The following is a 26,291-nucleotide window of genomic DNA, read 5'->3' as shown; positions in this document are numbered from 1 at the left end:
TGAAAACCCCCCCCCCCCCCCCCTTAACAGTTATCAGTGTCAACATGACTAATTGTAACGTTTGCTAATATTTTGTGCAAAACCGCAGCTCCTCGATTTCAAAATAAAATTGTGGTAAAACATTACATTCAAATTAAACGATAAAATCAGAAATTGCCCAGCCCAACATACAAGTAGAAAGGGTGCCGCCATAGTGTTCTGTTTTTACCATGATGTTTTTAAGTACGACACACCACTACGTGCCCTTGGTATGTGGCAGCTCTTCACCACCGTAGGCGTAATTTGCGGGTGGGACATGTCCCCACCACTTTTTGAAAGCCTTTGGGGGAAAAAAAAAAATATATATATATATAGCATGCTTGTAACGTAAAGTAAAAGCTTCTCCAATTCGTCTTCAGTCGTTCTCCAAATATACAAAATACATTTGCACCAGTCAGATAGGCCTGATGTATAAACCTTGTCACACACATATCAGAATTTATAAACACAAAACGGTGTGATTATGTATGCAACGCCGCAACGCTCTGGAATGCACACATTTTTACTGTGTGATAGCGATGAAGAAAATGCTTTATATTTACACATTTAGATTAAATATGCCACTCTCATGAATTAAGATAAGCACACAAATTACATACAATTGTCAAGAAGTTAAATTATTAGAAGTTAAAAATCGACCCTCTCTGTAATGGACATACTGTTTGTATTATGACAGCGAGGCAGGTCCGGTTCCGAAATCACATCACTGAGGGTGCTTCGGAAAATAATGAGGGTGCTCTAACCTTAATGCAAATCTATTTTGACATATATTTTTATCCCGTCCACTACTATGGTGCAAGATCGCTCCCTTTATAATTACTAACAAGCTGTCACTAATCATCGCATTCTTACAAAGTTCTGTCAAAATCAATTATTCTCTACACACGATGAATCTTTTATTTACATTGTGTTGACACTGTTATAATAAAAGGATTCGCGAGTGCACAGAAATTAGCACTGTACTAAAACTCGAGCGTTTTGAGCGGTGAGTGGATTCTAACTTATGCCTCTGATTGGCCATTGTGTTCATGAAATCAACAGATATGTCTGGTTGGCTACATTACACAACCCTGCAAAAACACATTGGAAATAGAAACTTTTGATGCTCTCTGGAGCGCAAACATAAATGCTTACTGGCACTGCTCGTTTGCCAAATCTGTTTCGCCAATATGATATTATTACGGCTTCAACTGAGGATGCTTATCACCCTCTAACACTTAAAACCAGGCCTGCAGCGAGGATTGCTTGGCTGTGAAAATTCTGTCTTAAATTGTGTTGTATTGCAGAAATCAGAGTCCGAGCACAAAAACTTTTTTTTTAAATCTGAATAATGATCAATGATGATACGCACTTGATTCAGAAGATGGCTTAGAAACATGCATACACTGCTGGGCCCATTCGACTGCTACTGTACCACTGCTGGTGTAGTGCCGCTACATTACGCATCCAATCTGAATGCAATGACTGTAATATGTGCACAAATGAATGACAACTGATGCTAAAGTCTGATGATGATCCACTCTTTCCTAATGCTGGGATCAGAAGGAAGGCAATGCAAAGACTGTGTTTTTCCACAACTTGGCACTTCAGTGTCTTGTTGTCTTTGGAGCCATCTTTATCGTTTGATTTCTGTGTAGACCTGCATTTGCCGCTCTCGTTATTTATACTACCCATGCAAATCAGTGGGCGGGGCTAAACAGGCAATGATGTAGAAGCAGGCGTTGATCATCTTCTGCGGAGGCGGGGTTTAGCCACACTATTACGTCATAAAGTGGCACATTCCACAACCTGTCATTTTGGCAGATTGGCTTCAATATAAGCTGTTTTTAGACTAACGAGAAAGTTTTGAGTTCTGAAACTTACAGAATGTTTTTATGCTACAATGATATTTTATGTGTCAAAAGATCAAGAGAATTTTGTTCAGTTTTCAGTTCATGGCCCCGTTAACACATCCACTCAAAATTGACCAAATACTGGAAATGAAAAGCAAAGCTGCATTTGAGGTAGTGAAAGAAAATCCCAAATAAATGCATATACAATATTCTTTGAAATGCCACATGCTTCATGATAATTTTTTTATAAGTTATTTCTCCATTTTTCCAGCAAATGTTGCATTGAAGTTATTTATTGTTGAATGTGGCACCACATTTTTTTAAAAGTGCTTTGTGCATGCTTTGCAAGCTTTGTCTGATCATGTTTTAACCAATTAAAAATTCATTTTGGGATCCAAATATGATATTTGAGGATTTTGTGACTCTGCCCTGCAATGTCATTATATTTTCTAACCTTACTGCATTTGCATCTCTGTGTTAACATATTTCATAATTGTGTAATTTTGTTTAATTTTTTTTAGGGCAATTCTGGAAAAAGTGGGCTCGCTGGGGAAGGTGACACTGTTGCAAGACCCCTCAAAACATGGCACAGTTTAAAAGTATGCAAATTAATAAGCGCATCTTTACTGAATTTTGTTGTGGTGGTATTGTTAAGTGGCAAGGTTTATTTCCTCTGCCTTAGGATTCCAAGTGTCCAGGGTCATGTGAGGGTGTGAGTCGTGGGAAACCCACTGCTGCAATGTGCTTTACTTTGTTTGCGACACACGCTGTAAGTGCCAGACCAACCACAACAGACTGGGCTATCTGACCAATCATAGCAGACTAGGCTATTTGGAAAGGAGAGGTTTAGATAGATCAGATCCTTGAACAAATGGTTTCAGGCACAGTGATGAAAAGAAGTGATGCTGCAATGTATATAATGACATTTTTTAAAATGTACTTTTTTTTTTTTTTTTTTTGAAGCATGAAAACCTATTGTAGTAGACCTCCAAAACAAAATGAGGAAACATTACAATAGCATAATAGGGGCACTTTAAGAAAAACTGTTGGGTTGTGAATAAATGAATAAAACACAACTGAATTTTGGTTTATGTTGTATAATCTGGCTTCCAGAAAGAAAGAAAGAAATCACTAACTCTTTGTTTACCCATCTAAAATGCAACAGCAAACGTCTGCGACATTTGATCTTCTGCATTCTACTGCGGGTCCCAAGAAAATTACTACAAATGATGTTACAGCAAGTTGTGATGAAGATCTTGATATTTGTGACCTGGACAGTGTGGCCAGCAGTGTGGACAGCACCGCAGAGGAGATGTTTATTGATGGTCTTGACCCTGTTCTAGATGGGTAAGTTTCTTTTTTATTTAGTACTAAATAACAATGCAAATATGCTTTGAGTGGTCATTTTATTGCCAGCCTGTTCATTTAGATTGTGGAGTATTTAAGTATTATTTGCTAATTCTGTTTTTGACTTCTTGTGCCATGCCATAGGCCTTCACATGACATATACCCACCAGAAGAGGACTACGATTCAGAGTATGCTTTGAGTGGTCATTTTATTGCCAGCCTGTTCATTTAGATTGTGGAGTATTTTATTAATTGATAATTCTGTTTTTTACTTCTTGTGCCATGCCATAGGCCTTCACATGACATATACCCACCAGAGGAGGACTGCGATTCAGAGCCCACCCCTCAGCAGAGAAAGAGATCACGTCTGTCTTCCACATCTTCTACTACTGGAAGAAATGGCAGGGAAAGTGAAAACGATGGTTCATCTGGAATTTCAAATGAAAAGTGGCATAGCTCAGATGATGCAGATATTAAGCCACCCCATCTAGACTTCACACCTGTCCAAGAACCTGGGCCACAGATTTTACCAACTAGGTGCACTACTGCTCTACAATTTTTTCAATTGCTGTTTCCAAAAAAAATGTGGCAGACCATTGTAGTCCACACTAATGACTATGGAGCAAAGTGCCAAGGGAGAAAGGGCAAAGTGTGGGACTACATTTGTCATAAAGACTTGAAGTCATACATAGCACTGGTAATTTACATGGGTATGTTCAGGTGCTCTTCATTGACAGATTATTGGAGTGTGTCTGAGCACTTCAGTCTGTCCTTTCCAGCAAAAATCATGTCTTACAAGAAATTTCTGTCAATCTCCAAAGCCCTTCATCTAAGTGATAGCAAGGAGGATGAGAAGAACAGCTTTAGGAAGGGAACAGCAGCCTATGAACGGTTAGGTAAAATTCAACCTCTGTATCAAGTCATTAGGGAGGCCTGCAAGACCTTTTTTCATCCTTATCAGAACATCACCATCCTTGAAAGAATGGTCACATCGCAGGATAGAACTGTACTGAAGCGCTGCGTGAAAAACAAATCCCCAAATATGGGGTACAAACTCTTTGCACTGACAGACTGCACCTGTGGCTATACGTGGGACTTCTTTATTTACGAGGGGAAGTCATGTGCGTCACAGAATGTGGGCCTGAGCTATGAGTCTGTTATGGCATTGGTGGATGAAAATATGTTGGGCTCTGGGTACAAATTGTTTGTGGACAAATTTTACACCAGCCCCACACTCTTCAGGGACCTCTTGTATAAAAAGATCTGGGCTTGTGGCCCCATTTGGGCAAACAGGACAGGTTTCCCAAAAACAGTTGTGAACAGATTGTCAAAGAACGCTCCACGTGGCACCATGCGCTGGATCAGGGATGGCAGTCTTCTGTTTGTTGAGTGGAAAGACTCCCAGGAAGTCCAGATGTGCTCCACCTTCCATAAAGCTTATGAAGGTGATACTGTGCCGAGAAAGATGAAGGACGATGCACTTCGGACCCTGAAGGAGGTTCCCATTCCAGCTGTGGTGCTGGACTACAACAGGTTAGTTGAATTTATTTGATGTTCCTTGTTTCACTTTATTGTGCCTGTGCCTTTAATGCATTAAATGCCTTGATCTTTTTAGAGTTTGAAATATGCTTTTTATGCCACACAGGAACATGGAAGTAGTTGATTCATCAGATCGCATTACTGGACATTACCGAGCTCTGCTTAAACCGGGAAAGTGGTATCAATGTGTGTTTTACCACTTTTTGGACATCATTGTAGAGAACGCATTCATCATGCAGGAGCTAATGGCCAAGGGAAAGAACAAGAAGCTTTTGACCAGAAAGGCATTCCTGGAGGCGCTTATTTTAGAGCTTACAGAAATGTGTCCTCAGGTCTAAGCACCGGTTCCCTCAGCTCCCTCTTCTTCCGGGTCCTCCTCGGCAGTTCCTGCTATATTCCACAAGGCAAAGCACATAACAGTGAACAGCAGTGGCAGGCGGAAGTGCAGGCTCTGCTGCCAGAAAACACCAGTCACGTGCAAGACTTATGACGTGATGTGATTTCAGCCCAAGAGGGACCGACATGAGAGGCTTTTGATTTATGGCTTCAGTATATGTAACAGTGTTTTGTTTTGTCCCACCCCCCACTGTTCATTCATGGTGCATTCATTCAAAAAATTATCAGAATATGTAAATTAAATGTAATTTACATTGTAAAGTGGAATAAATGGTTTTGAATGGAATGAAATTGTGCGTTTTATGTATTTGTTTGGTTTATACATGTGAGAAAACATGCATTGGTGAGGGAACATTTCACTGGCATTTGAATCAGAATTTGGTCAAATCAATGTGGTTCCACACTCATTTTGTAGGTTATTTTGAGGTAATGCAGTGGTTTTTGGCCACATTTTATCTGCCACAGATTTTTTTTTTATTTACAGAAAAAAAAAGATTATCTTAGAATTATGCATCTCTGCTATCCTGCAAGAGCATTATACAGAGATCTAATGACTGTCGGCTACTCTTTCTGTGATGACAGACAAATAGGTATAGAGTTACTATATTAAGAGTCTGTCAGTGAGTTTCATCGCAAGAGGAAAGTTTAACTTCTCACACATTACCTGCTCGTGTTACAAATCTAACACTGGAAATTGTATTTACGACCTCGTTAAATGACACTTCAGTCAAGACGCATTAAAACAGTCAAAACATTTTCTGCGAAGTGTAACGAATCAGCTCATGGGAAATATGAATAATTAATCATAACTAGTTAATTAATTATGAATATTTTAGATCCGCTGTAGATATTTAGCTGACCTCTCAGGGTCAACTGTCTTGTCAATTCTAAGAACGTTAATTTCCTGGTTAAGGGAAATTACTTAATGTACAATTCTACAAAAGCTTGTAGCATAAATCTGCATGATTAAGTGACTCCAGTTATGAGCAAACAATGAACCACGTCGAGTGTGATACAAGTAAGGTTTTATTAACTACATAAACACTTAAACTAGTCTAACATACTATATAAACACATAAACTGGTCTAACACACATACACACACAGTTTGTATAGGAAAGGGTTAAAGCTTAACCCTTTAAAGAGAAGAGAAATAAGAATATGAAGTTATTGAACCATTTGCATATTCAGCAGATTTACACCTGAGGGAAACATCAGATTCTTAGTTCAAACATACCTTTGTACAAAGGTGCAAATGATACCTAATATATCAATTAATAAGACTTAAGTTTGAATACTTGCAAGTCTTGTCTGTCTGAAAGAAAGGCTTGATGCAATCTGAAAGTCCCAGTGATCTTTGCTGAAGTTGGTTGATGAAAAAGAACCAGTTTGAGTCAGAGAATCTTGTTGAAAGGAAAAGACAAGGCCGAAGGCCTGGCACAAAACTTAGGAAGTCCTGGAGCGTTGGAGCTCACATCTTATCAAAACCAAAGAAGGCGAATTCATAGACACTAAACTAGGATTACATATAGTGAAATGATGACAGGAATGCGTTCCATCATAAGCATGCATAAAATAGTCTAAAAATATCAAAGACAACATACACCATGACCTGAAGGATACACTGTTCATTCAAAGAAAGGTTTACCTATGAATTAATTAGAAAAGTCCATTTCTACTGTGCACTGTGGATTTTCTATGGACATTGTAGTGGGAGGGGTGACTCTCGCATTCCATTAGATCGTAAATGTATCTGGTGTCAGGGTTGCCATGGTAACCAGGGTCCCGGGGCCCTGTTCACAGACATTTTGGCACCCAGTATGTTTATTGGGTGAGGGGTCTGTGAATGTTTGTTAATCTAATGAATAATAAAATAGTGTGTCTGATTGGTCCAGACGCTACAGAAGATATGTAAATTAATTTTAGCACCGTTTTATGGCTGAAGGCTGTATTTAAGTTCTAAATGGCTTTGTTTTAATGTGCTGAAACAAACTGAAAGGGGATGAAAAAAGTAACATAAAAAAAAATGAAATTACCATGGTTATGAAACAGGATTGGATTCAGCGTTAGGCCGGTTAAAATGAAACCATTCGTGGGAAATACAGCCCTAAAATCACAGGTAATTTGTTTTTCTAAGAAACTTCATGAATTTCATTAAAGTTAAATGACCAAGAACTTGAACAAGTTAGGGTAACTAAATTTCTTGGGGTTCTTTTAGACGAAAAGTTGACATGGAAACCGCAAATTGATCAAATCAAATCAAAATGTAAGAAAATTAATAATGTCTTGCCTTGTTTGTCTGGACTAGATTGGGGAGCGACTAGGTCTTCATTGAGAATATATACTGGGTTCTTATGAGGTCAACATTTGACTATGGGTGTATAGCTTATGCCAGCATCAGAAACATACTTAAAGGGGTCATATGATGTTGCTGAAAAGAACATTATTTTGTGTATTTGGTGTAATGAAATATGTATGCGGTTTAAAGTTAAAAAAAAAACATTATTTTTTTACAAACTGTACATTATTGTTTCTCCTCTATGCCCCGCCTTTTTGAAACGCGTCGATTTTTACAAAGCTCATCGGTCTGAAAAGCGAGGTGTGCTCTGATTGGCCAGCTATCCAGTGCATTGTGATTGGCCGAATACCTCAAGCGTGTGACGGAAATGTTACGCCCCTCACCATACTATTGATGCCGTGTCCGGCCAGAGCGACGAGACATAAACATTCAAACCCATTACAAACCAGGCATTTGTTGCATCCAGTGGGGACATAATTACGGATTATAATGACTTATAGTGTCTTTTTACGCATTGCATTGCATCGCATCGCGCCGCGTAAACATAAAACCATGTCTGCATTTGTGATCGGAGAAATGACAAACTACAAGTGCTACTCTACTCTGCCCAAAACTCGCGTTTGAATCATCAGTGGCAAATTCTTTAAATGAAAACGTGCTTACAGACTGAGTCAGAACAGCCGGCATTGTAGTCTACTCTACCAGGATCAGTAAACAGTCCTCTATAAAATGTGCTGCACACATCTGAATATTTGGGTTAAACTGTTCTGGAACAGTGTGGTATATACAACTTAACCACTTATTTGTAGTCGTGTCCTCTTTTGAAAGACCAAACAAAGTAGTTTCACTTTCACAATGAAAAACAAAGCTTAGAGTGAGCAGAGGCAGCAGGCTTGAGAACGGCGCGGCCGGCGGATCCGACGAAGGAGCGGCAACCACATGTGACGACCCCGGGCTGGACTCCGCTTCGTCCACGGTGAAAGCCGATCCGGTGATCCACAGCGCGAAGTTGATGTATTTCCTCAGCGACCAGCACGGATCAGCTCCAGGCGTGACGAAGCAGATATCGTCCTCTTTTGGAAGGCCAAACAAAGTAGTTTCGCTTTCACAACAAAACACACAGCGTCTTCAGGACATGGTGGCAGCGACAACAACAATACTACAGTGAGAATAAAAGTTACGTCACCTTTCTTTGCGTGAACATTTGGGCGGCGTTATGCAAATCTTCCCACATAGTGAGGTAGACATGTGGGGGCGTGTTAGAACGAGCCGTTTTAGGTAGGTGTGGTTAACTCTTAACTTTTATAAAGAATATCTCTTTGGATTTGAGACTTTAGTCTTTGCAACTTTACAGATCTTCTTTATGCACCAAGAGCTTGTAACACTCCAAAGAGAAAGGAAAAATTGAAATCGCATCATATGACCTCTTTAAAGAAATTAGACAGAGCAAACTCAAGCGCTAAGAATATGTAGTGGAGCATTTAAATCATCACCAGTAGCGGCTTTACAGGTAGAAATTGGGGAGATGCCTCTAAGCATTAGAAGACTTATGCTTGCATATTGGGTTAACATACAAGGGCATAGTGAGTTACACTCTACAACGGCAATAGTACAAGAGTGTTGGGAACATAATAAATCAAATTTTAGGAGTTTTGGATGGATAGGAAGTGCAGAAGCAAGAAAGGCATGTTTACATACTATACAATACTGTCCAACAGTTCCATACTCTGAAGTTCCCCCTTGGAAGTTTATAATGACATTAATTGACTTGCAATTACAGGAAGAAATAAAAAGAAAACCGAAACTTATGCCTGTCTGGTGTATAGTTAAAAACTATATGGAGTTGCATTTCACCAATAAAATAATTTTATTTACAGTAGACTATTTTCCATTGATTTAAATGTTTTCTATGATTCTCTAACTTCAATATAGAACCATCGTAAAGCTGTTAAGACATCTCAACTATTAAAGAGGATACTTGATGTATTAGACACAGTGTTGGGGGTAACTCATTACAAGTAACACGAGTTAGGTAATCAGATTACTTTTGTCAAGTAACTAGTAACGTAACGCATTACTTTTTTAATTTACAAGAAAATATCTGAGTTACTTTTTCAAAAAAGTAATGCCAGTTACTTTGTTTCCCATTTATTGACTGACAGCTCTCCTGTCCCCATATTGGGAGAAATCGAGAGTACAGAGGCGTTGTGTGCTCGCTGTGTGAACATGATGTTACTGTAGTTCTAGACTAAATGTTAATGTGCATTAATTCATCTCACTCACCAAAAACAGATTTAGTATTCATCAAAATTAATTAAAACACTGAAACACAAACTCAGAATATGACGCAAACCTGCAATAATTAGATATGTTAAATAACACAAATGTATCTGATCCCATTTTATTAACCAATATCTTTGCTGCTGACCTTTGATGATCCAGTTCAACCATACTAATAAGCAAAAATGACTTTTGGTGTGAAAGGGCTTTTAGCCTATAGTTGCTATGAATAGAACTTCTTATATTAAAAACAATCAAGCCCTGCTCATATTTAAAAAGTAACGCAAAAGTAATATAACGCATTACGTTCCATAAAAAGTAACTAAGTAACGTAATTAGTTACTTTTTTTAGGTCGTAACGCAATATTGTAATGCATTACTTTTAAAAGTAACTTTCCCCAACACTGATTCGATATTTAGTTAATCTTTGAAAAATGTGAAATTTTTGGGTTGTAGTGTTTTATAGACTCATATTTTTGTAAGACTTTGTATTCCCCTACTGTTATTTCAAATAATAATAATCATAATAATTTTAAAAATACGTCACTTCCTGTGACTCCCGCGCGGAGACCAAGTGAACACACAGTTTGTATGTGATTGTTGCTTATATCCTTAGCATGTGAGTTGTTTAAAGTTTTACGGCTAATCTTCGAAACTGTTATATATTATTTGCGGTGCTGTCAGCTTACCCACCAGGCTTCAAGTTTAAGTAACTTTACTATAAGCGCCCGTCTTGTTCGTTTAAAGACACTGACTGAGTTTAAATTCTTATCTGTAGTCAACAACGCCACTATAAACATCGACTTGCCTGCTAAACGGTATGGCATTATATAGGAAATTGGAATAAAAATAATATATGAATTTGAGATTACAGTGGCGTGTGGTTTGTCTGTACTCCCTAAAACATGCAGAGGCCACTAATTCACTGTTTTACTCACCTTACATTCAGCAGGATACATTCGCATCGATTGCTCAACTCTCCGATGGATCCAAAGAAAAGTACTGAGAATGGCGTGGAGGACAGTGTGGCCAGTAATGATGAAGATCTGTATGTTTGTGACCAGTACAGTGTGGCCAGCAGTGTGGACAGCACAGCAGAGGAAATGTTAAGGAACGGTCTTGACCCTGTTCTAGATTGGTGAGTTTTTCTGAGACTCATTTACTTTCTTTTAACACCGTATTTTAGCACTCACATTTATAATGTGGGTTAAATATTATGTTTGAGGCAAAGAAATGTAATTGTATGGACTTCCCCTTCAAACAGCACTTTGTCATAACAGCACGTTAGAATGGGGATTTGATGAAATCATTGAAGATCCATAGCAAATAATACTATTTTTATAATCTTAAAATCCATAGTCATAATAGCAATGGACTATGCTTTTATATATGTATAATAAAACACCAGCAACAACATGCTATTTAGGGCCTTCTGACACAATTAAGTATAAAAATAAAATACTTTTCACTCCACAGATCGACAATGAAAGTGACGTGAGATGTGGCCTACCCATACTCTGAATTAGAGCTCTGCATTTATCCGATCCAAAGTGCACACACACAGCAGTGAATACACACACACCCGGAGCAGTGGGCAGCCATTTTGAGCAGTTGGGGGTTTGGTGCCTTGCTCAAGGGCACCTCAGTCGTGGTATTTAGGGTGGGAGAGAGTGCTGTACATTCACTCCCCCCACCTACAATCCCTGCCGGTACAAGACTCGAACCCGCAACCTATGATGTTACTGTAGTTCTAGACTAAATGTTAATGTGCATTAATTCATCTCACTCACCAAAAACAGATTTAGTATTCATCAAAATTAATTAAAACACTGAAACACAAACTCAGAATATGACGCAAACCTGCAATAATTAGATATGTTAAATAACACAAATGTATCTGATCCCATTTTATTAACCAATATCTTTGCTGCTGACCTTTGATGATCCAGTTCAACCATACTAATAAGCAAAAATGACTTTTGGTGTGAAAGGGCTTTTAGCCTATAGTTGCTATGAATAGAACTTCTTATATTAAAAACAATCAAGCCCTGCTCATATTTAAAAAGTAACGCAAAAGTAATATAACGCATTACGTTCCATAAAAAGTAACTAAGTAACGTAATTAGTTACTTTTTTTAGGTCGTAACGCAATATTGTAATGCATTACTTTTAAAAGTAACTTTCCCCAACACTGATTCGATATTTAGTTAATCTTTGAAAAATGTGAAATTTTTGGGTTGTAGTGTTTTATAGACTCATATTTTTGTAAGACTTTGTATTCCCCTACTGTTATTTCAAATAATAATAATCATAATAATTTTAAAAATACGTCACTTCCTGTGACTCCCGCGCGGAGACCAAGTGAACACACAGTTTGTATGTGATTGTTGCTTATATCCTTAGCATGTGAGTTGTTTAAAGTTTTACGGCTAATCTTCGAAACTGTTATATATTATTTGCGGTGCTGTCAGCTTACCCACCAGGCTTCAAGTTTAAGTAACTTTACTATAAGCGCCCGTCTTGTTCGTTTAAAGACACTGACTGAGTTTAAATTCTTATCTGTAGTCAACAACGCCACTATAAACATCGACTTGCCTGCTAAACGGTATGGCATTATATAGGAAATTGGAATAAAAATAATATATGAATTTGAGATTACAGTGGCGTGTGGTTTGTCTGTACTCCCTAAAACATGCAGAGGCCACTAATTCACTGTTTTACTCACCTTACATTCAGCAGGATACATTCGCATCGATTGCTCAACTCTCCGATGGATCCAAAGAAAAGTACTGAGAATGGCGTGGAGGACAGTGTGGCCAGTAATGATGAAGATCTGTATGTTTGTGACCAGTACAGTGTGGCCAGCAGTGTGGACAGCACAGCAGAGGAAATGTTAAGGAACGGTCTTGACCCTGTTCTAGATTGGTGAGTTTTTCTGAGACTCATTTACTTTCTTTTAACACCGTATTTTAGCACTCACATTTATAATGTGGGTTAAATATTATGTTTGAGGCAAAGAAATGTAATTGTATGGACTTCCCCTTCAAACAGCACTTTGTCATAACAGCACGTTAGAATGGGGATTTGATGAAATCATTGAAGATCCATAGCAAATAATACTATTTTTATAATCTTAAAATCCATAGTCATAATAGCAATGGACTATGCTTTTATATATGTATAATAAAACACCAGCAACAACATGCTATTTAGGGCCTTCTGACACAATTAAGTATAAAAATAAAATACTTTTCACTCCACAGATCGACAATGAAAGTGACGTGAGATGTGGCCTACCCATACTCTGAATTAGAGCTCTGCATTTATCCGATCCAAAGTGCACACACACAGCAGTGAATACACACACACCCGGAGCAGTGGGCAGCCATTTTGAGCAGTTGGGGGTTTGGTGCCTTGCTCAAGGGCACCTCAGTCGTGGTATTTAGGGTGGGAGAGAGTGCTGTCCATCCCCCCCCCCCACCTACAATCCCTGCCGGTACAAGACTCGAACCCGCAACCTTTGGGTTACGAGTCCGACTTTCTAACCATTAGGCCACGACTTCCCTGTGTGTTACTGTGTCTACAAATCACCTTTTAACAAACTCAACATATAAACTTTTTTTTTTTCATGGTCTCATGCTCATGGAAGAGCATGAGAGACTTTGTACTTGTGCAATTGTTAAACATAAACAAGTCTTAAAGTCCTGTGTACAACAATATGAGTATGAAGATGAATATTTGAATGAACAGCAGTTAATGTGTCTGTGCATCTTAATAACGATAACGATTGATCTTAGAGCTTAAGAGTGTTTTCTACGAGTCATTTTACGATCATTCGTTATTGTTTCACATGCGTTTCCCAAAAATGCACACGTAACCGTGCTTTAAGTGCTACTTAGGAGTCGCTATCCGTTTGTCAAGTGCTGAAATGTCACCTTATAGAATGGCTCGTAATTGTAGGACATGCTCGTTTATTGAAATGTTAACCTAATGCTGTGTTCCAGACAACTCCGATATAATAACTATTATATTATATTTATACGTGTAATATTATACTTTACATAATAATAATACACTTTCCTACATTACTTCTTTTATTCATTTTTTTGTTCAGTCATTTAATTTAGAAGTGTATTTCTATTTTTTCTGCCCTTTTTAATTATTTCATTTATAAATTCATAAAAACGAGTAATAAAGTGTACAATAAAGTACAATTAAAACTTTATATTATAATCACATTGCACTTGAATAAAGTTAAAGGTGCAATCTGCCGATTGTCCTGCAGGTGACCGTGTAAATCTGTCTTCTTACGATGCACTTAGGGCTTTACGATTACCCCAGAGCACTCATAGATCTACATTGATTTTCAAGTGCTACTTAAGTTACGATGCTTTTGGGAAACAGACCGTAATATTAAGATCAGTCGTACGATCATTTTTACGAACTACTTAGGCTTACGAAGCTTTTGGGAAACGCAGCCCAGGTTAGTAACAAAGTTGTGCAGTGCTGCATTGTGTAGAGGAATAACTGCTCTTCTAGAAGTGGAACCTACTGCCATTTTTATGCATTTGTCTGAACCAACAAATCGCATGCAAAAACAGACTGAACATTTGTGTTGGTGTGAACACAGGCATTTAATCAACACGGTTGTGAAGAACCTTGCTAATTGGTTTTTTCTTCTTCTTGTTCCATGGAATAGGCCTTCACCTGATATTTACTCACCAGATGAGGACTGCGACCTACAGCAGAGAAAGAGATCCCGTCTGTCTTCCACATGCTCTGCTGCTGGAGGAGATGGCAGGGAGAGTGAAAATGATGGCTTATCTACAGAAAGGTGGCGCAGCTTAGATGAAACAGATGTTGAACCGCTTCAGCTAGACTTCACACCTGTCCAAGAACCTGGACCAAAGTTTTTACCAAGCAATTGTAGCAGTCCTCTCCAGTTTTTTCAGCTGTTCTTTCCAAAAACAATGATGCAGTCTATTGTAGGGCACACAAATGTCTATGGGAGCAAGTGCAAGGATGTGGGTAATCCTTGGCTCTTCCTTTCTCTGAAAGACTTGAAGTCGTACATAGGACTGGTCATTTACACAGGTCTTTTGAAGTGCTCTTTACTGACAGAATATTGGAGGGAGTCCCAGTACTTCAGTCCATCCTTTCCTGCTCATGTCATGTCTTATCAAAAATTTGTGGCAATTGCCAATACTCTTCATTTCAGCAATACCATCGAAGATGAGAAAAATTACTTAAAGAAGGGAACAGCAGCCTATGAACGGTTAGGTAAAATTCTACCTCTATCTCAACTCATTCGAGAGGCCTGTAAGACCCATTTTCATCCCTTTCAGAACATCACCATTGATGAAAGAATAGTGGCAGCACAGCCTAGAACTGGTCTCAAACAATCCATGGAAGACAAATCTACAGATAGAGGATACAAACTCTTTGCTCTGACAGACTGCACCTGTGGCTATACGTGGGACTTCTTAATTTACGAGGGGAAGTCATGTGCGTCACAGAATGTGGGCCTGAGCTATGAGTCTGTTATGGCATTGGTGGATGAAAATATGTTGGGCTCTGGGTACAAACTGTTTGTGGACAAATTTTACACCAGCCCCACACTCTTCAGGGACCTCTTGCATAAAAAGTTCTGGGCTTGTGGCCCTGTTTTGTCGACCAGGAAGGGTTTCCCAAAAATCTCAGTGAATAGATTGTCGAAGAATGCTCCACGCGGCACCATGCGCTGGATCAGGGATGATAATCTTCTGTTTATTGAGTGGAAAGACTCACAGGAAGTGCAGATGTGCTCCACCTTCCATAAAGCTTATGAAGGTAATACTGTGCAGAGAAAGGTGAAAGGTGATGCACTTCGGACCCTTAAGGAGGTTCCCATTCCAGCTGTGGTGCTGGACTACAACAGGTTAGTAGAATTTCAGTGATAGTCCTTTGGCCTGTTTCATGAAGCCAGTTCTAGGTAACTTTGAGTGTATTTTGAGCAAAAATTATTATTATTGTTTTTCTTCGGGTTCAAGAGGATGGATTAGTGTATATACAATGGGCATAGAAAATTACCCCCCTTTAAAATAATCAGATTTTGTTGCTTTGCAGCCTGAAATGAAGACGTTGTTTTATCCAGCTGTATTTACTCAGTGCAACTTAGAACATCCAAGTGAAAGGTATAACACCAACATGTCAAAAAATTTATTTAAAAAACAGAATCACTGAGTTGGAAAAAGGATCACCCCCTCCTAAAAATGACTTGTAAACTCAGTAAGGTGTAGCTAATCATCTTCTCAACGGCTCACAAAGCCATTTGACATTCAACTGTGATCAGCTGTGGTCATTTTGATTAGCTCAGCATGAAAAGAGCTTTCCTGGAGCATTTCAGGCCTTGGTAGTATAACTGAAGCAAAAGGGTTTCCCAAAAATCTCAGTGAATAGATTGTCGAAGAATGCTCCACGCGGCACCATGCGCTGGATCAGGGATGATAATCTTCTGTTTATTGAGTGGAAAGACTCACAGGAAGTGCAGATGTGCTCCACCTTCCATAAAGCTTATGAAGGTAATACTGTGCAGAGAAAGGTGAAAGGTGATGCACTTCGGACCCTTAAGGAGGTTCCCATTCCAGCTGTGGTGCTGGACTACAACAGGTTAGTAGAATTTCAGTGATAGTCCTTTGGCCTGTTTCATGAAGCCAGTTCTAGGTAACTTTGAGTGTATTTTGAGCAAAAATTATTATTATTGTTTTTCTTCGGGTTCAAGAGGATGGATTAGTGTATATACAATGGGCATAGAAAATTACCCCCCTTTAAAATAATCAGATTTTGTTGCTTTGCAGCCTGAAATGAAGACGTTGTTTTATCCAGCTGTATTTACTCAGTGCAACTTAGAACATCCAAGTGAAAGGTATAACACCAACATGTCAAAAAATTTATTTAAAAAACAGAATCACTGAGTTGGAAAAAGGATCACCCCCTCCTAAAAATGACTTGTAAACTCAGTAAGGTGTAGCTAATCATCTTCTCAACGGCTCACAAAGCCATTTGACATTCAACTGTGATCAGCTGTGGTCATTTTGATTAGCTCAGCATGAAAAGAGCTTTCCTGGAGCATTTCAGGCCTTGGTAGTATAACTGAAGCAAACAATCAACTATGGGTGGCAAGGCACTGTCAAAAGATCTCCAGGAGAAAGTTTTGGACAGGCACAAGACAGGAGATGGATACAAAAAAAAATTGTCAAAGGCTTTATCAATGCCTAGAAGCACAGTGAAGTCTATTATTAAGAAGTGGAAGGTATTTGGTACAACACAGAGCCTCCCTGGATGAGGACTTCGCTCCAAACTGGATGAAAGAGAGGCGATCAAGAGCCCTATAGCAACTCTGAAGCAGTTGTAGGAATTTATGACAAAGAGTGGTCATTGTGTGGGAATGTGACAACAATATCACAAATTATCCACAAATGTGGCTTGTATGGGAGGGTTGCATGAAAAAAGCCAGTCCTCAAGAAAAGCCACATGCAGTCATGACTGGGCTTTGCCAAAACACATCTTGGTGATTCTGAGGCAGATGAGACTAAAATTGAATTATTTGGCCTCAAAACCAAATGATATGCCTGGCGGAAATCCAATACAGCTTACCATCCAAATAACAGCATTCCTCCAGTAAAGCATGGAGGTGGTGATATCCTGTTATGGGGTGTTTCTCTGCAGCAGCGACTGGAGCACTTGTCACGATAAAAGGAAAAATGGATGGGGCAAAATACCATCAAATTCTTGAGGAAAATCTGCTGCCCTCTGCCAGAAAGTTGTCAATGGGAAGAAGGGTTACCTTCCAACATGACAATGACCCAAAGCACACAGCAAAACTGACCACACTGTTGTTGAATGTGCTTGCATGGCCTGTCAGAGCCCAGACTTAAACCCCGCTGAAAATCTGTGGAATGACTTGGAGACTGCAGTCCACAAACGCTCACCATTAAATTTAACTGAACTTGAGCAGTTCTGCAAAGAAGAGTGCAAAGTTAGTAGAGACATCCCAACAGTCTAAAGGCTGTAATTAAAGCAAAAGGTGGTTCAACAGAATGCGGACACAAGGGGGTGATACTTTTTCCAACTCTGTGAATGTTTTTTTCTTTTTCTTTTTTTTTCTTCTTCTAACAGGTTACCGTTATATCTTTCGTTACGGACTTGTTTCATGTTTTTTTTTATGGTACGTTCTTACCAGTGTTCCCTCTATGCAGCGCGCGTGTCATATTTGAAAGATGGAAATAGCGGATGATGAGCACAGAACGGTAACAAAACTCCCAGACATGTACAGTTACACACACAGGTGTAGTAGTGTGCAAACTCTAAAAGAATTCACATTTTTTAAAAATATTTAGCTTACAGATCTCAGTTTAAAAGTTTCAGTTTGTTTTCTATTCAATTCTATCAGTTTAAATGCTTGTTTGGTTTTATATTATATTATATTAGCCTATATTATATTATTATAAACCTAATAAATAATTGACCTCAAAAAGGGAATTCATGGACAATAGCTGCTTCATTTTGTTCATATTATATTATTAGCCTATGTCATAAAGAATTGAACTGTTCTGCGTAAGAGATTTAAAAAAATGATTTTTAATAGAATTTCTTGGTAACACAGCACTAAAAATGTTTTCTCAGGTAACCTAAAATGTGCATCGTTTAATTACATCAAGGGTCAAATGAAATATAATTAGCACACTGAAGTTAAAAAATCACCATTAAATTTAACTGAACTTGAGCAGTTCTGCAAAGAAGAGCGCAAAGTTAGTAGAGACATCCCAACAGTCTAAAGGCTGTAATTAAAGCAAAAGGTGGTTCAACAGAATGCGGACACAAGGGGGTGATACTTTTTCCAACTCTGTGAATGTTTTTTTCTTTTTCTTTTTTTTTCTTCTTCTAACAGGTTACCGTTATATCTTTCGCTTGGATGTTATAAGTTGCACTGAGTAAATGCAGCTGGATAAAACAAAAACTACGCCCGTCTTCATTTCAGGCTGCAAAGCAACAAAATGTGATTATTATAAAGGGGGGTGATTCTTTTCTATACCCACTGTATAGACAATATTCAACTCCTACTTTAATATAAAAATGTACATATAAATACAAGCTTTAGAATTTATATAAAAAAGCTTGTTTCCTTTTAAGTTCTTTTTGAACCTATATAAATTAAATTCAGTATTATTAAATTCAGTGTTATTGTGCGATTAGCTGTTAGCTGCATTCAAACTCTGGACCACACACTGAGTTGACAGAGCATTTATAGCGAGTGTTGTGAATCCACAGAACCTAAACAGTTTTGAATTTGTTGGGTTTTGTCAACTCTAAACCTGCTCTGAAACCGAAACTGTTCAACTAGTTTTGTTTAAGAGGCCACTTGTGTCATTGTGTTTTGCCTGTGTGTTATTCACAGGAATTTTCACCTTTTAAGTTTAAAGTTAACCTTTCAGTTTAAAATATTGTCTTTTTTCTTTCCACCCAGGAATGTGGGGACAGTGGATCCATCCAGTTTCATCACTGGACATTACAGAGTTCTACATAAACCAAACAAGTGGTATCAGTGTGTTTTTTATCACCTTTTGGACATTGCCGTAGAGAATGCGTTCATTTTGCATGAACTGGCGGCCAAGAGAAAAAAACAAAAAACTCTGACACGGAAGACATTCTTTGAGACGCTTGTTTTAGAGCTTACAGAAATGGATGCTGAGAACAGGTTTGAATCTGCATCAGTTTCCTCGGCTCCCATCTCGTCTTCTCCTTCCGCTCCTGTTTCAGCTCCTCCCTCATCTCCCGAATCATCACTTCCTGAAGGAACCCACAGGCCCAAGCACTTCAAGCCGGACAGTGCTCTCGGTAGGCGCAAGTGCAAGCTCTGCCACCTGAAAACTCCAGTCATGTGTGTGACTTGTGAAGTGCCATTGTGCTTTCAACCCAAGCGTGACTGTTTTAATCAGTGGCATGAATATAAGGTTTTTATTCATGATGGGTTCAAATTTGAATATACGTAAATATGTTTGGTTTACCCTGCTTCATTTCCTGACACTCATTTGAATATTTAAGTAAAAGTTTTGTTCTAAAATGGAAACAAGCATGGGTAGTATTTCTAATATCATCTGCTTTTACAGTCAGTGCTGCTAACGCGTCTACTTTTGCCACAGAATATGTGGAACAATCAATGGAGGACATGAAGGTCTTGTGGAATTATGTCAATGTCAGTGCTGCACTACCTTTCAAACGTTTGGGGCTGATCATTTTTCACAGAGGCAGCATTTATTTGATTAAAAAATACTGTAAAACAGTCATTTCTTCAGTGTTGCATAATCCTTCAGAAATCATTCTAATATAATTAAGTCACTGCATCAGCAGCATGCAGGCACATTTAACACACTTTTGCCAAGATGTTTGGTTCTATTCGTTTTCACATTTGTGTGACCCTCAGTCTGTTGCATGCTCAAGTGGAAATCTTTTGTGGTTTCCTTCCTGACTGAGAATGAAATATAATTTTGATGAAATTAGCCAAAAATGATCATGTCAACATGCAGAGGAGTCTAAACAAACCCTTTCAAGAGAACCCGATTTCTTTTTTAAATACTCAAAAAGATAAAAAATAAATCTATAGTTTTAGATATATTTTGTATATATTAAATTAGTTTGTTCTGTGTTTTTCTACAACAGCCCTGCATCTGTGTGAAGGAGGAGACAGCAAGGGTATGTAATAGTGATCAACTGTGAAAAAAACAGACAGTACATCAGTATAAACATTTATTATAACAATAATCATGATTACGGACTTGTTTCATGTTTTTTTTTATGGTACGTTCTTACCAGTGTTCCCTCTATGCAGCGCGCGTGTCATATTTGAAAGATGGAAATAGCGGATGATGAGCACAGAACGGTAACAAAACTCCCAGACATGTACAGTTACACACACAGGTGTAGTAGTGTGCAAACTCTAAAAGAATTCACATTTTTTAAAAATATTTAGCTTACAGATCTCAGTTTAAAAGTTTCAGTTTGTTTTCTATTCAATTCTATCAGTTTAAATGCTTGTTTGGTTTTATATTATATTATATTAGCCTATATTATATTATTATAAACCTAATAAATAATTGACCTCAAAAAGGGAATTCATGGACAATAGCTGCTTCATTTTGTTCATATTATATTATTAGCCTATGTTATAAAGAATTGAACTGTTCTGCGTAAGAGATTTAAAAAAAATGATTTTTAATAGAATTTCTTGGTAACACAGCACTAAAAATGTTTTCTCAGGTAACCTAAAATGTGCATCGTTTAATTACATCAAGGGTCAAATGAAATATAAATAGCACACTGAAGTTAAAAAATGTTTGTATGTGTGCTGTACAGGTCTGGTATAAAGAATGTTTTTGCTATTATAAAACAATTGTGAATATTATGTTGTATATATTTGTTAATTGAGGCAGTCCTGCTTTTTTTGTGTGTGTGTGGGTGTAAATATATGTATTTTGTTATCTTATGTTGGTTACTGTTTTTTGTTTATAAAATATTTTTTAAAAATAATGTTTTTGCTCAGGTGGCCTAAATGTCCGCCCAACAGAGAAAAGTTTTGCTCTGCAAGAAAGAAAAAAAATTAGAGGGAACATTGGTTCTGATTTCTTTACATAAATAAAATGCATTCACAATGGACACATTTACACAGGCGGGATTGGTAAACATTTAAGTGAAGTAACAAGTAGTCAATAAAGACTTTGTATTGCATCTTTAAGGATTAGGGCTTTTCAGTGCGCTTAACCCCGGATTTTAGCATCTGAGGCGTCTTAAAAATGGTAAAAACACGTCAGTGAAGAAATAAAGAAGAGCCTGTTTCATTCTTACATTGCAATCAAGTCTGAAATATGATATAGATATGAAATAAAGTATGAGGATGCGCAATGCTAGAGTCATTATGTAAACGGGTCAGTTGCTGCATTTGTCCAATCAATGACACTGACACCGCAAATATGCAAATAAGAATATTAACCCAGGGATTCGGAATGTACATCCGTTTCTTTTATTATCCCCGGATTAATTATAATGAACCGTGTGAAGCAAGAAGCCAGGATTGCGTTTACCAGGGGGTTAGAATAACCGAGGGTTAAATATTTCAAGCCCTAGAGAGTTCCAGACTCCTCTCTTTATGTTCTCTTGGTTCTGACCTCCGTGTAAGTACAGAAGTCTGAATTCTGCAGTGTATTTTTCTTCAGCATGGAAAGTGTGTTCAATGAGGCGTAGCACAATTCATCTCCACTCTGTGAAAAAAACAGTAGGCCTATTTTGTTATTGTACAGTATACAAAATACAAACTATGTTTGTCAAAATCCAGGGGGTTAGAATAACCGAGGGTTAAATATTTCAAGCCCTAGAGAGTTCCAGACTCCTCTCTTTATGTTCTCTTGGTTCTGACCTCCGTGTAAGTACAGAAGTCTGAATTCTGCAGTGTATTTTTCTTCAGCATGGAAAGTGTGTTCAATGAGGCGTAGCACAATTCATCTCCACTCTGTGAAAAAACAGTAGGCCTATTTTGTTATTGTACAGTATACAAAATACAAACTATGTTTGTCAAAAGAAATGTTATACTGGGATGCCAGGATGTGCACATGTGATGCAGTACCTGGTAATATCTGTTCTCAGTCTGTGTTGCTGCAGCAACTATAATTAAAATAGCTTAATTCAGATTACATTTAAAAATGCATTTCATTTTTCACAAACCTCTAAAATTGTGACATTTTATACTGTTCATTTTGTGATATGATGATAATGTAAAGCAAATCTTGCTACATCAGAATGCTCGAAGCTGCTGTCTGGCACATAACTCTTGAGTTCAGGAGTGAATGATCACCTGTAGTTTTCCTCCGACAGAGGCAGAAAACACAGACGGAGAAGAGGAGAACACACACTGGACACACACTGAACAGCGGACTCCAGCAGAGGTCTGATACAGAAGGTGTGGAGGAGGTGTTGAACTGCTCAGCATGAGGAGACGCTGGCTCTAAATGGAACATAAGTGAAAGTAAGTACACATTTTTGTATAGACATACTCTCAGTTTCATATATTTTATATTTATATCATATATTTTAAAGGATGTTTTACTGTGTTCTGTGTTGCTATCTATCTATCTATCTATCTTGCACACACATCACTTGAAAAAAATATGGGTATTTCCTTTTGTGAAAGTGTAGATAAATGTGTGGTTTGTGTCCAAATTTTTGCTATTTTGCATTTTTTCCATTTCATGAAAAAAAATTCTTTAAAAAGTATATTATCAGCATAAAAAATTGACAAGGTTTTATCAAATATAGCCAACAGTTTCTTTACAGTTTACTAAAAGAAACATCTTAAACACCAGGATATTTTCTTACCCAAGAGAGATAGACGAGTCCTTCTGTTTCCATACTGGTACTCAGAGCCTACGATGCCGTGTACATTTCTTTCTTTTATTGCACAATAATACAGTCCCTCATCAGAGACACTGATATTTGTAATATGTAGATCATAGGAGTTACTGGAGCTGTTGGGCACGAAACTAAAACGTGGAAAAGTCCTCTGGAACAGGTTTTCAGCCTCTATGAACAGAGATGGTTGATGCTCATGTGAGCAGTTTCTCCACCAAAAAATGTGTGATCCTAATGGTATGACACAGTCAGAGTAGAGAGTGATGCTGTCTCCTGCTTTAACTCTCATGTCCACTTCTGCCCCAAAGACTCTCCGCTGTTCACAGAACAAAATACCTGCTAAAGCAAAAATACGTAGTATATGTAAGTTCATATATTTGAAAGAGGACGGTCAATAAAATCAAAAGAACACAACAACAACAAAAAACATTAAAATGGACTTACATACAAGCGCGATGACAATAACTATTGCTCGCTCCATCTCGGTGACTGATAAGATAAAAGCAAAGGGTCTTCACTGTAAATGTCGCCTGGCTGACTGTGGTGGGAGGGATTTCTGATAAAGGGGTTTGAAATGCTTAAAGGTCGGGGATTTTTTCCTTTTGCTTAGATTGTGGGTTTTAACAAATTCATTAGTATTTGAATTAGTACACATTATGTCTATCATCATGTTGTTGGACTCACACAAAGTTTCATTTCATAAAACACTCAAAGTAAAATAGTCCAAAAATACACTTTCATTCTGATATAAAGTGATCTTTACAATTTTTAAAATGTATCAAATATGATATTGTTGTCAGCACATCACAGAAGATCATTTGTGCAAATCAGTTCACGTCTAACTGAAGCTGAATTTATATCTGCACTGTTGTTTACTTTACTGGTTTTGCACTCTATCTGCCATATGCCTTGTGCTTTATATATATTTACCTTATTTGTATAGTTGTATTTTGTATTTAATCTGTATCTATCTGTATTTATGTTCTACTGTAGTGTTATCTGTATGCACCAAGGGTCTGAGAGTAACGCAATTTCAATTCTCTGTGTGTATGTGCTGTACATGTGGAAGAATTGACAATAAAGCAGACTTGACCTTGGTTAAAACTTCCACCTGGACATAAATAGGCCTACATAGGCCAACTATTTTCAATCATATTCTTTATCTAAAATATTCACAGACATTGTCATTTATCGTGCAAATTTGGGCAAATTCAGACACTAACTTTGCCTCTGAAGTGATAATTGTAGCAGCCTGGACATATTTTATGGCTATTTTCAAGGTGATTAATAGCTGTAAACCCCTGACTGCCATAATGCACATTTCCAGCAAGGTTTAATCAAATTAATCATTTTGATTAAAGGGATAGTTCACCCAAAAATGGAAATTTGCTGAAATTTACTCAGGCCATCCAAGTTGTAGATGAGTTTTCTTCATCGGAACAGATTTGGAGAAATGTAGCATTACTTCACTTGCTCATTAGTGGATCCTCTGCAGTGAATGGGTGCCGTCAGAATTAGAGTCCAAACAGTTGATAAAGCATCACAATAATCCACAAGTAATCCACGCCACTCCAGTCCATCAATTAACCTCTTGTGAAGTGAAAAGCTGTGTATTTGTAAGAAACAAATCAATCAAGGCACTTAAACTTAAACCGTTGCTTCTGACCAAAATACTCCACAATCCGTAAGTCTATACCTAACGCTCCTCCAGTGAAAATGTCTATTCCCTTTTGTCCTCTCAGACCAAAACCTGCCAGCATATTTGTTTAGAACTCTTTTGAACGGTCTTCACTTATAAATTGTGTTGGATCTGTGCACAGTTCTGTCCTGAGTCAGATGACTTATTCATTGGAGAAAGCGACATTATGGATAGACGACTCGTTTTAAGTTATAAACCAAGGGTCTGAGAGTAACGCAATTTCAATTCTCTGTGTGTATGTGCTGTACATGTGGAAGAATTGACAATAAAGCAGACTTGACCTTGGTTAAAACTTCCACCTGGACATAAATAGGCCTACATAGGCCAACTATTTTCAATCATATTCTTTATCTAAAATATTCACAGACATTGTCATTTATCGTGCAAATTTGGGCAAATTCAGACACTAACTTTGCCTCTGAAGTGATAATTGTAGCAGCCTGGACATATTTTATGGCTATTTTCAAGGTGATTAATAGCTGTAAACCCCTGACTGCCATAATGCACATTTCCAGCAAGGTTTAATCAAATTAATCATTTTGATTAAAGGGATAGTTCACCCAAAAATGGAAATTTGCTGAAATTTACTCAGGCCATCCAAGTTGTAGATGAGTTTTCTTCATCGGAACAGATTTGGAGAAATGTAGCATTACTTCACTTGCTCATTAGTGGATCCTCTGCAGTGAATGGGTGCCGTCAGAATTAGAGTCCAAACAGTTGATAAAGCATCACAATAATCCACAAGTAATCCACGCCACTCCAGTCCATCAATTAACCTCTTGTGAAGTGAAAAGCTGTGTATTTGTAAGAAACAAATCAATCAAGGCACTTAAACTTAAACCGTTGCTTCTGACCAAAATACTCCACAATCCGTAAGTCTATAATTCATAATAACGCTCCTCCAGTGAAAATGTCTATTCCCTTTTGTCCTCTCAGACCAAAACCTGCCAGCATATTTGTTTAGAACTCTTTTGAACGGTCTTCACTTATAAATTGTGTTGGATCTGTGCACAGTTCTGTCCTGAGTCAGATGACTTATTCATTGGAGAAAGCGACATTATGGATAGACGACTCGTTTTAAGTTATAACATGTTTGTGATGGATTTGTTTATTACAAACACTGAGCTCTTTACAAGATGTTAATTGGTGGCCTGGAGTTTTGTGGATTATTGTGATGCTTTATCAGCCGTTTGGACTCTCATTCTGACGGCACCCATTCACTGCAGAGTATCCACTGGTGAGCAAGTGATGTAATGCTACATTTCTCCTGATTAAGAAACAAACTCATCTACATCTTGGATGGCCTGAGGGTGAGTAAATATTTAGCAAATTGTCATTTTTGGTTAAACTATTCCTTTAATATTATTTTTAAATCTAATTTAGATTTCATATTTTCACAAGAACACATTCAATGTTTGGAAAAC

General features: G+C 37.9%; 4 protein-coding genes and 1 long non-coding RNA gene across 10 annotated transcripts in view; 4 read left to right on the top strand and 1 right to left on the bottom strand.

Annotated features, from left to right (window-relative positions):
* Nucleotides 1–5,431, top strand: part of LOC107562990 (piggyBac transposable element-derived protein 4-like) — an 11,576-nt gene extending 6,145 nt beyond the window's left edge. For 2 of the 4 annotated variants that reach the window (XM_016247758.1, XM_016247757.1), the window contains exons 2-7: nucleotides 2,393–2,470; nucleotides 2,554–2,640; nucleotides 3,037–3,218; nucleotides 3,363–3,407; nucleotides 3,510–4,751; nucleotides 4,864–5,431. In XM_016247758.1, the coding sequence (XP_016103244.1) occupies nucleotides 2,393–2,470; nucleotides 2,554–2,640; nucleotides 3,037–3,218; nucleotides 3,363–3,407; nucleotides 3,510–4,751; nucleotides 4,864–5,095 (1,866 nt within the window). In that variant the 3' untranslated portion in view covers nucleotides 5,096–5,431. The remainder of the gene's footprint in view (nucleotides 1–2,392; nucleotides 2,471–2,553; nucleotides 2,641–3,036; nucleotides 3,219–3,362; nucleotides 3,408–3,509; nucleotides 4,752–4,863) is intronic. The other 2 variants (XM_016247759.1, XM_016247760.1) reach the window with 2 other exon arrangements.
* A 4,858-nt stretch (nucleotides 5,432–10,289) lies between these two features.
* Nucleotides 10,290–11,287, top strand: LOC107562994 (uncharacterized). The gene is made up of 3 exons (XR_001606062.1): nucleotides 10,290–10,350; nucleotides 10,681–10,869; nucleotides 11,208–11,287. It is a non-coding gene; the product is annotated as an uncharacterized lncRNA (long non-coding RNA).
* An 811-nt stretch (nucleotides 11,288–12,098) lies between these two features.
* On the top strand, nucleotides 12,099–15,667 carry LOC107562966 (piggyBac transposable element-derived protein 4-like). The gene is made up of 4 exons (XM_016247725.1): nucleotides 12,099–12,107; nucleotides 12,297–12,336; nucleotides 12,471–12,656; nucleotides 14,431–15,667. The coding sequence occupies exons 3-4, from the start codon at nucleotides 12,502–12,504 to the stop codon at nucleotides 15,665–15,667; spliced, it is 1,392 nt and encodes a 463-aa protein (XP_016103211.1). The 5' UTR covers nucleotides 12,099–12,107; nucleotides 12,297–12,336; nucleotides 12,471–12,501.
* Nucleotides 15,668–16,157: 490 nt separating this feature from the next.
* LOC107562992 (piggyBac transposable element-derived protein 4-like) lies at nucleotides 16,158–22,779 on the top strand. Of its 3 annotated transcripts, XM_016247764.1 has the most exons (5): nucleotides 16,158–16,379; nucleotides 19,237–19,607; nucleotides 20,430–20,462; nucleotides 20,599–20,649; nucleotides 22,635–22,779. In XM_016247764.1, exons 1-4 carry the CDS (start codon nucleotides 16,198–16,200, stop codon nucleotides 20,634–20,636), a joined length of 624 nt encoding a protein of 207 aa, XP_016103250.1. In that variant the 5' UTR covers nucleotides 16,158–16,197; the 3' UTR covers nucleotides 20,637–20,649; nucleotides 22,635–22,779. The 3 variants fall into 3 exon arrangements, with proteins under 3 accessions (XP_016103250.1, XP_016103249.1, XP_016103248.1); XM_016247763.1 differs by lacking the exon at nucleotides 22,635–22,779 and having other exon boundaries at nucleotides 20,583–20,771; XM_016247762.1 differs by lacking the exons at nucleotides 20,430–20,462; nucleotides 20,599–20,649; nucleotides 22,635–22,779 and having other exon boundaries at nucleotides 19,237–20,048.
* On the bottom strand, nucleotides 22,109–23,974 carry LOC107562991 (uncharacterized). The gene is made up of 5 exons (XM_016247761.1): nucleotides 23,613–23,974; nucleotides 23,136–23,507; nucleotides 22,615–22,764; nucleotides 22,387–22,424; nucleotides 22,109–22,272 (listed from the first exon to the last, which is right to left on the bottom strand). Exons 1-5 carry the CDS (start codon nucleotides 23,647–23,649, stop codon nucleotides 22,159–22,161), a joined length of 711 nt encoding a protein of 236 aa, XP_016103247.1. The 5' UTR covers nucleotides 23,650–23,974; the 3' UTR covers nucleotides 22,109–22,158.
* Between the last annotated feature and the right edge of the window lie 2,317 nt (nucleotides 23,975–26,291).

Source organism: Sinocyclocheilus grahami, unplaced genomic scaffold (assembly GCF_001515645.1).
Source record: "Sinocyclocheilus grahami isolate Dianchi unplaced genomic scaffold, SAMN03320097.WGS_v1.1 scaffold852.1, whole genome shotgun sequence".
In the NCBI taxonomy this organism is placed as follows: Eukaryota; Metazoa; Chordata; class Actinopteri; order Cypriniformes; family Cyprinidae; genus Sinocyclocheilus; species Sinocyclocheilus grahami.
Note: the sequence above shows the minus strand (reverse complement) of the source record. Positions and strands in the feature narration are given on the sequence as shown.

Coding starts and splice junctions, on each gene's coding strand:
- LOC107562992 (XM_016247762.1), top strand. CDS start 16,198: ATGCGCTGGATCAGGGATGATAATCTTCTGTTTATTGAGTGGAAAGAC. Junction 16,380..19,236: donor GTGGTGCTGGACTACAACAG/GTTAGTAGAATT, acceptor CTTTCCACCCAG/GAATGTGGGGACAGTGGATC.
- LOC107562966 (XM_016247725.1), top strand. CDS start 12,502: ATGGATCCAAAGAAAAGTACTGAGAATGGCGTGGAGGACAGTGTGGCC. Junction 12,657..14,430: donor CTTGACCCTGTTCTAGATTG/GTGAGTTTTTCT, acceptor TCCATGGAATAG/GCCTTCACCTGATATTTACT.
- LOC107562991 (XM_016247761.1), bottom strand. CDS start 23,649: ATGGAGCGAGCAATAGTTATTGTCATCGCGCTTGTAT. Junction 22,425..22,614: donor CTGTCGGAGGAAAACTACAG/GTGATCATTCAC, acceptor TTTTAATTATAG/TTGCTGCAGCAACACAGACT. Junction 22,273..22,386: donor CTGAGAACAGATATTACCAG/GTACTGCATCAC, acceptor GTTTTTTCACAG/AGTGGAGATGAATTGTGCTA.